Source organism: Phragmites australis, chromosome 11 (assembly GCF_958298935.1).
Source record: "Phragmites australis chromosome 11, lpPhrAust1.1, whole genome shotgun sequence".
Taxonomy (NCBI): domain Eukaryota; kingdom Viridiplantae; phylum Streptophyta; class Magnoliopsida; order Poales; family Poaceae; genus Phragmites; species Phragmites australis.
In genome coordinates, this window is record NC_084931.1 from 14,340,799 (window position 1) to 14,350,611 (window position 9,813).

The 9,813-nt window shown below is 40.9% G+C and overlaps 1 protein-coding gene across 1 annotated transcript; it reads right to left on the reverse strand.

Annotated features, from left to right (window-relative positions):
* Positions 1–1,155: 1,155 nt before the first annotated feature.
* LOC133884019 (uncharacterized) lies at positions 1,156–8,472 on the reverse strand (the record flags this gene model as incomplete). The annotated part of the gene is made up of 6 exons (XM_062323424.1): positions 1,156–1,781; positions 2,357–2,482; positions 2,897–3,038; positions 5,153–5,484; positions 7,777–7,849; positions 7,965–8,472. Coding segments are annotated over 6 exons (1,563 nt in total), but the record flags the coding sequence as incomplete, so codon positions are not given.
* Positions 8,473–9,813: the final 1,341 nt, after the last annotated feature.

Genomic DNA, 9,813 nt, shown 5'->3' on the forward strand with positions numbered 1-9,813 from the left:
ACCCACGTGGCCATTGAGGTCTCCTCCTATGAAGAGCTTCTCGCCAATAGGTACACTCCTAACCATGTCCTCCAGGCCTTCCCAGAACTCCCTCTTGGTGCTCTCATTGTGGCCTACTTGAGGGGCATACGCGCTGATAACATTGAGAACTAAGTCCCCAACGACCAGCTTGACCAGGATAATCCGGTCCCCTTGCCTCTTGACGTCTACCACTCCATACTTGAGGCTCTTGTCGATCAAGATGCCTACTCTATTTTTATTTGTAGTTGTCCCCGTGTACCACAGCTTGAAGCCGGTATCCTCCACCTCCTTCGCCTTCTGTCCTTTCCATTTGGTTTCTTGGACACATAGGATATTAACCCGTCTCCTCACCGCTGTATCAACTAACTCCCGTAGCTTACCCGTCAGGGACCCTACGTTCCAGCTACCTAAGCGGATCCTACTTGGCTCGGCTAGCTTCCTTACCCTTCGCACTCGTTGAGTCAAATGCGAAGACCCTTGCTCATTTTTCACTACACCCGGGTACCGATGTAGCGCGCCACTAAGGATGCGATGATCCGATCCTTGCCCACTTATCACCGTATCCAGATCAAGATACGGCGCGCCACCAAGGGGGTGACGGCCCGGCCCTTGCTCATTTAACACCACATCCGGATCCGGGTTCCAATGTGGCGCGTCGCTAAGAGGGTTACGCCCCAACGATTTTCTTTCGGGTTTCATCTCCATAAGAGTGGCTGAGTTTTGCGTTGGCTCGCCAAGCCTATCACAACCCTCCTCCTTTACCCGGGCTTGGGACCGGCTATATCGAGACAACATAGGCGGAGTTCAGAATAGCTAAAAAATAAACAGAAGAAATATGTTCTACAAAATCTAAGAACATTACAGATATTACAAAACAAAAGATATTATCCAACCCTCTCATAATCCAGTAGCCAAACTCTTAGCTTTTGATCCTTTAGTTTTTTATAATTCAGTTTTTAACAATCCACGATCCAAAAGCTATTTTTTACGATCCAAAATCTAAAAGCTACTTTTTACAATTTAAAACTGAAATAAACAAGCCCGAAATTCACATGACAACATCTTAATTTCTAAGAAGAATATGTGCCATGACAATAAATGCATTTGCTAGTTAACCCTGTTCTTAGAAAAGGGTGAAAAATGAGACCACAATGAACATATCTTAAGTCTGAACAATAAACCATTTCAGAATAGTTTACATTACACCTGGGATGGAATCACCATTTTATTCACAGAATAATAGGTACAATGATGCTATACTTGGTTCTGTAATCGAAAATATCACAAATGGTAATGCTCATTTTAATTCCCTTCGCACACAACCTTTTGTACTATGAAATGCTGCACACTCAAAGGACATTCATTCCAGGAAGTACATCTAGTTCTGCAGCCACTCGAAGCAACAGCAGAGGCCCCAGCAGAATTTGGTAGGATAGTCCCTTATGAACACGTCCCTGCTGTAGCCAATGACATAGAAGCTAAAAGACTGCTTGCGATGGGCCATTGTAACACGAGTTACAGGCACAACTGAAACGATGTGTCTCTCGGAAATGACCCTTGCTGACGGCGGAACTGGCAGCCGACTAGCAACAACTTCTGAGGAGAACTGGTTCAGTCGATAAGAATCAGCAAAGAAAGCAGGAGTGCACTGATATGCCTGTATGTTGCATAGTTGCACCCCTTTGGCTCTGTGAAAAACTTCTTCAGGGACTGAGGCGGCCCCTCTAGTTGCACTAACTTTTCTTGCTGATAGCGTCTTCCTGGAAACAGGGAAGATGTGATTTAGATCAAATGTCAGGAGATTACTGAAAAAACTATGTGAAGTAGTTTCTTCAAATCATTAAAACAAAACAAATATACAAAAGACTAATCTCTGACAGGAGATAGCAACTGGCGTGGTATAACTCGTAAACTCCAAGCGAAACTTCTCCTGGTGCATATGCATCTTTCTATAGATGTTTTATTTGATAATATTGCAGTCACAGAGCATTGGAAAGCTAACAAATTAGTTGCATCAACATCAATGAGTGTTAAGTAGTTATTTTCTATGCTGTAACACTTCACAACATGACATGCTAAGCTGAATTCACAAAGAAAAGAGTCAGGTGACAAGCTATGGAACTCGAAGTAATGGACAGCTCAGCAGTGCATTTTTTTTAGCTATATGGTTTTTGGATTACTAAAACAGACAAGCATGATTTTCATAATGAAATATACCAATATAGCGACATGATAGGTTTCCATTTCAGAAATTATGAAACAAGGCAACAGTTTAAGTATATACATTCAGATAGAAACCGACAAAAAAGCTTCAGAAAAATGAAATCAAAATTACCATCGAACATGAGCGATGCTTTGTGCAAGAAGGGAACCATATCCAGTACATGTTTTGCATGTAACCAAGCCACTCGATGCACAGGCTATACACGGCAACATTCCTTTACCACTGCACATCCCACATCTGTGACAAGCAAGGATATAAAAGCGTAATGAAGATCCGTGACAAAAGTGATATGGGTTCACATATTTATGCTGAGCTGAATTAAAAATGATAAAGACAAAAGCTAATAATGAGAAAGTCTGCAATTTCAGGTTATTTTCTGTATGCGCAGTCAACATGAATTAACAGATAAAGATAGACTAGAGGCCATTCAGAATTGATAAGTAATTAAATAAATATCATGTGGACCAAACCACAAATGCAATGCAACATACCACATTAATTAATTGACTGTTTATAAGCTTAAAGAAAACAAATGGACCACGTTAACTGATTAATGTGGACAATAAATGGGCTCTATCAAGGAGATCTATATTCCAGGACTGAGGTGAACTGCAACTGTAGACCTGAAGAAAAAGAAGTGGCAGAACTAACACTGTATCAGATCCATCTTGGTGCGCAAGTAAACCTCTCCCATGGCACGCACTGCATCGAGTCATCTGATTTGCTTTGTAAAACCCGTGCTCCTGACCAGCATTGCAAGTAGGGCATGGTGCCTCTCCACGACCCTCACAATCTGCCGAAAAAAATTATTATACAAAATAATTAAGATAGTTAACTTATTAAAATATGTTTAAAGACAGAACAACCAAGGCTATAAAAGAAGATACTAGCATAGGTTCAACGAGAAAAATACACTTATTAAAGGTGTCCTAATTCAATTCACAGCAACTTTAAGATGAGTATCCTAATTCAGAAAAGACAGCACAGTAGCAGCATAAGCAAGTACAGGCCCATGTTAGTGACACAAGTGATGGCTAGCTCAGTTACGGAGTCAGAAAGTTAGTTAGCTGCACACCATCTTCCTTCTACTGGATGAACTTGACAGTCGCAATGAGACAAAAGACTAGTTAATTTTCTAGCATTAAGCAAAACAGTGATATTTAAATTAGAAAATAAGGTAAAAGCCTAAAAGGCAACATCATTTGTCAATAAATAATTGAATATTAAAATATTAAAACATTAAAATACAAGGACTAATGGACAAATCTTATAGGTCCACATGAATTAAGCAACTTTATACAGGATTCAGGTTTATTTTTGTATATATGGCAATCAGTATGAAAGGATTCTATAAAAACTTCACAATTAGTTAAGCTCTACAATGAGCGCCACAGATTTTTGAATCAGAGGATAAGTTAGAAGGCAAAATCTAGAGTCAGAATTTTGCAGTAAACTGATATTAATGGTTAAAGCTTATACATGGTAACTGATTTACACAATTTTATACAGAATTTAGGTTTATTCTCAAATACATGAATGTAAACAGGCATGAAATGATGGTGCTAGACACATATATAGACAGTCCTAACAGGTGGCAAAATGATGGAACATTGGACGATGAAATGAAAAGCAATGTTATTGAACACAGCACAAAAAAGGCTATGACAGAGTACTTTTGGTGCATGAAATGTGTGGTTCACAAAATAGCATGTGTTAGGGTAAACATCCGTCAGGAGGATAGCCGGACGGCATCGGCTGCTAGGGTAGGGATTAGACCATAGATTGAGGAGACAACATATTGAGGGAGACTAGAGAAGAAGCCTAGGAACTAAATCTATTCTTCTTGCTTGCTTAGAATGGTGTTGCGCCCTCCTTTATATAGGAGCCGACCCTAATAATTTAAACTAACAAATCTTATCTCTAAGACTAACTAATAGATTTTTCTCTAACTAATCTAATCTGATCTCTAATCTTATCTCTAACCGGCTCTACAGTATACAGCTACAGTATCCGCCGGTAAACAATAATTCCAGCACATAACAGCTTCACCCTTTGCAAGACAGCTCGTTCTCGAGTTGTGGCGACCATGGCGGTGTAGATCCCTCCACTGCTGGAGCAATAGAACCCTCGCTAGATTCGAAACTTGACATCTCTGATACCAAATGTTAGGGTAATCATCCGCCGGTAAACAGTAATTCCAGCACAAAACAGCATGAGATTCAATTTGCGAGTTATAGCAGTCCTAGGGAATTTGTTCGGTATCTAGGAGTTGTCATATTCCTATTAATGATTGTGAAAGTCATGCATACATAAGATTGGATGTATCGGTTATTCTTTCTTAGGTTGCTTGAAGAGATATAAGACTGCTTACAGTATCAAAGTTTGCTCAAGACAGATCCTAGGGGCTCAGAAAAAGAAAAGCATATCTTTGTGTCGGAAATACAAATACATGTTTTTGTTCCTATTATAACAGAATAACAATAGACAAAAACAAAGAAGAAAATTTCTTTTACATGATGGACTGAGAAATACATTTCACAAATTTGGTGCGTGCATGTGTAGAGAAGTACAATTCCCAGGAGGAAATCTAAACTGAAAGTGCAATATAGGCTGTAGCTGCCACGACTTTTATGTGGGGACAAAGTAGAAGCTATTTGCTGACAAAGTAGGAGGTATCCTAGTGTTGAAAAAAATTGAGATTAAATTTATGCTTAACTAATTTAGACAAGCTACGTCAAAATGGTATTTCCAACCATTGTCGTAATTTAAAAGGTGTTAAGGTTATAATGTAAATAACTAAAATAAGTAACTACATGAATGCTGTATTAAATCTTTTGGAGTACATATCAACATGAACGTCTATGGAAAAAAAACTAAGGATACATGAAGGCAAAATTTACATCATACCTAAGCATTTTTCAATAATTTCTGAATGAGGAATCTTGACCATTACTTCTTTCTCTGGTACAAAAAGTAGAGGGAACTCAGACCTCAAATCTAGTTCCCACACTCCAAGCACAGGACCCTTGTCTCTTCCATCTACTTTCCCACTTTCATAGGGTTCCTTTTTTGTTAAGATGTCCCTTTCCTCTATGAAGGTTTCCAAAGTCCCAACACAGACATTGCAGTCCTCAATGGAGGTAATTTTCCATGTGCGAGCAGGCCGACTTCCCCAACAGCATCGATGCCCAACATGATCAATAAGCAGCTGCCAGATCTCCACCTCATCCAGTTCGTCCCTATCGCCAGAATCAACCATTCTATTGTTAGGGTGGTTTAGGAACAACAGCATGGCAAACAATATAAAGACAGGAAAAGGGGGAAATGCCGGGCAGGGCAGCAACAGTATAGTACTTTTTGGCTTTGGAGGCGGGGAATCAATTAATCTATTATAGTTCAGTGCAAAACTGGTTGCTCTAGTTATCGACATCATTTAGCTGTTTTAGCCTTCTGATACTCCAATTAAACCTACTGATATTACATACAAACGGTATTGTAAGGTCTTCTAGACCCTTCTTCCTTGAATATGCATGATCCATGAACTGCATACCAGATTATTCTGATTCCAGTCACTACCAGTGTCTCCTTAAATTTGTTAGGAATGTGGTACTAGAAGTCGAGTATTATCAGTTCAATAAGAGCAGTTAGTATCAAATATAAGAAATTGATCTTTTAACTTTTGCTATGCATTTATGTCCTGCTGCATGTTATACCTCCATGGGTAAGATTGTTACTTATGGGACATCTAACTATTAAACCAAGATATTCTGATTCCAGTCACTACCAGTGTCTTCTAGACCCTTCTTCCTTGAATATGCATGATCCATGAACTGCATACCAGATTATTCTGATTCCAGTCACTACCAGTGTCTCCTTAAATTTGTTAGGAGTGTGGTACTAGAAGTCGAGTATTATCAGTTCAATAAGAGCAGTTAGTATCAAATATAAGAAATTGCCCTTTTAACTTTTGCTATGCATTTGTGTCCTGCTGCATGTTATACCTCCATGCGTACACTTGTTACTTATGGGACATCTAACTATTAAACCAAGATATACATACAACTAACAAATCCAAGTTACTTGTGATTTGAATATTTCTGGTTATAGTGGTCTTCGTGTAATCATGTCCGATAACCAGGATTTCTTATCATTAAGGAAGTTATTTCCAGATGTACTTGGCCGTAGCCACAGATGAATTCCCCAAGCAGTTGTGAGTAATATTACTTTGCACGTTTTAGATTATCAAGAAACCTTCCATCTCAACCGAAAATTTGTAGCTTTGCATGCGCTCTAAATCAATGGTCAATCTTGGGATTCATAAATTTTCCTCTCTGCTACTGAAGGTCATATTCAAGTGTTCACACATGCATAGTCTCTCTTGATCATTAGTACGAAAAGCCATGTTTGGAGAGAGAGCTGATGGCGAACCTAGTTACATTAAGCACCTACAAACGAACAATGATTTTGACGCTAAAAGGATTGCTGCTATATCTGATCATCGTGTGAATATCCTCTTCAATAATAACTTTCATAAGGAGATGATTACCAAGTACCGGGCTACCATCATGATTAATCAGTTTAGATGTTGAATATGTGTAAATACCTAAAAGATTAGTTCAACAATGTGAAATTCTTTCTGACGTAACACAGTGACAGTGCCATTGCTCAGAACATAGTCAGTCCATTCTATTGTACTTGTTGTTTGGGACATCGAAATTTTCTACAATACACACCTTTGAGCATTACCTTTTCTTACGAAGATAGTTTTTTGGGAAAATTGCAAAAACCCACCTGCAACCTTGGGGGTTTGTCACCCCCCCCCCCTACAACTTTCATTTGTTGTCAGATACCTCCCTAGCATTGTTTGACCGCATGATGTGGTGTCTGCGTGACTTCCTAGGATTCCTAGGGTGGCACAGGGATACCTAGCGTCGTTTTCAACATCTCGACCATTTAAAACCAACCTTGAATTTCATTATTTAGGCTTTCAGTTCACATACTTTTGAATATTCATCATGTTCAAATGTTCAAAATCATAGTGGCGGATCCAATAGGAGACTATGAAAATCATTATAGAAGCCATCATGCCATTTTGGAATTCAAATAATCATCACATCGTATGGTCAAACAGTGCAAGAGGGTATATGACATCAAAGGAAAGTTGCAGGGGGTAAACTGACAAAAAAAAAGTTTAAGGGGAGAAACCCCCAAACTTGCAGGTTGGTTTTTGCAATTTTCCCTAGTTTTTTTAAATGTAGTCATACAGAAGTAGTGTTGGTGATAAATCTACTGACAATCTGATACCACTTTCAAGTGACAAATGTAAATAAGAATTTGCATATTAGTAGTCAAGTTTTGAAAGGAGCAGATTCTATTTAAATTAAGAATGATGGCAGCGGCACCAAAAATGAGAAATTTAAGCTGATCATCCTAAATGATTTCTTGGCAATAAGTAAGCCATGCTCCGTTTACAGCCACCAAGTCAGCACGAACATTCCACGCAACAGGCAATCCTAATTGAATGTGCTCACCTGCCGACGCCCTCAGAACGCTGGTAACTACCACCGTACGGGTACGGCCCTTGAGGAACAATCGCCAACCCTTCTGTAGTTGCAATCCAACACACACAGTTTAACCACAACTGCAATTGGTAAAAAATCGGAAGAAACAAGGACGAGCAGGGCGGCGGTGGGGAGAAAAGATCACGCCGATGACTAACCGTGCGGATGCGGGGACGCGGGGGCAGGCGTTGGGGAGGGGGAGAGTACGGCACTGTGGATGGACGGCGGGTAGGGATACACGTCCTCGCCGTGGGGACCCGGGACCGGGGTCGCGTAGTAGCCAGAGGAGGAGAAGGAGGCGGCGGACCTGACCTCGTCGACGCTCACCTCCGGGCCGTACCCGACGCCGCCGCGCAGCACCGAGGAGCTGCTTCGCCCCAGGTATTGGTACTGCAGCTGGTTCTGCTGCCCCGCCGCTGCAGGAACGGAGAGGAGGGGGCGGCGCTGCTCCTCGCCGTCGCGCTCCGATTCCATGGATATCGATCGACGGGTGAGCGGGAGCCGGGATGCGCTGCTCTCCGCAGGCGAACGAATCGATCCGGTCGGACTGGGGTTGGTCGCGGGAGGGGAGGAGAGCAGAGCAGACAGGCGGTTAAATCCTCCGGCGCCAACCTGGCTGCACAAGTGTACCGTGTCCGTGTGCCGGCTACCCAGTGTGTGTGAAACGAGAAATTAAGGGCTCGTTTGGATCCTGGCCGGAGCTGCCAGGCAGCACCATCAGGCGTCCGATTTTGATCGCCTGGGCTGACGTTGCTGCCTGATCGAAGCTGCCTGTATCAGGGTCTGAACCAAACAGGCCCTACTAGCTTGCAGAGTGTAGAGACTGCAGCCTTCGTCGGGAAGGAAGCAGATGAGGTCGTCCCAACGCTGCAACCTCCGTCGTCGTCATCGTCATGAGATCAATCGCTATCCGACGTGATGGCCACGGTGACCAAGGAGTGATGGTGCTGACATCGAATTGCCACGGTTTACGCCGAGTGCAGGGGAGTTTCAACTTTCAACTTGCAGCAGGTTTTCCGTTCATCCTAGTTGGCATACTCTACGTATTTCTCTGAAGATTTGGAACTCCTTACAATGAGTTCAACGATACAGAATCAAAATTTAACTGTTGAGAGAATGGCCCGCCCCCAAACGGCCATGAGAAGCAGTAAGGACCATTGTTTTAATAGTAAAAACTATAATTTCCCGTGCTTATTTAAAAAAATCTATAACTATTTTGATTCACATTGAAAAACTAAGATTTTCTCATTATTGGCTCATCTGTTATCCTCTGGTAATAGGTGGACTCACAGTTACATATCATAGAGGATGACAGGTAGATCCATGATAAAAAAGTTATAATTTTGTGCAACATGTATTAAAATAGTTCTAAATTTTTTAAATGTGAATTAGAAGTTGTAGTTTTCTATAATATATATCAAAATAGTTGTATATTTTTAGAATTTACTCTAATTTTAAATATCGGAATACTTGAAGAAACAGGAAGCTACGCGATCGTGGTTCAGTGGTTCACTGGTCCAACCACTGGCTAGTTCAATTGAACCGGTTGTTCCATAATACTTAAATAATACAACTCGGTATACAAGTTGCAAGCACTAACATAGCAGGATTCAACTCCCCATTCCTCACAACGCTGACAACAGTCGCGGTACACCCATGAATAGTTATGGTAGAATTGATACTAGAATAGGGTTAGGCATATGTTGGCTCTAAATAATAATGTTTATAATATTGAAATGTTAAACTATGTGAAGCATCACAAGCCATCCGCCGACATACATTTTTCATACCATCATAGGCATATACCTATGACGAACCTAACATGTCTTAGGGAATTTAAAGAAGCCACATAAAGAAAGTACCACGATATTGGTATGTACAGTACAATTATGAAACTAACCTAGATATGTACCGATTCTAAAACCTAACATGCCTTAGGGAATTGAAACTAGCCGAATACTACTGACACTGTACTGAGTCAACATGGGTACTTTCTTCCCCACTGCC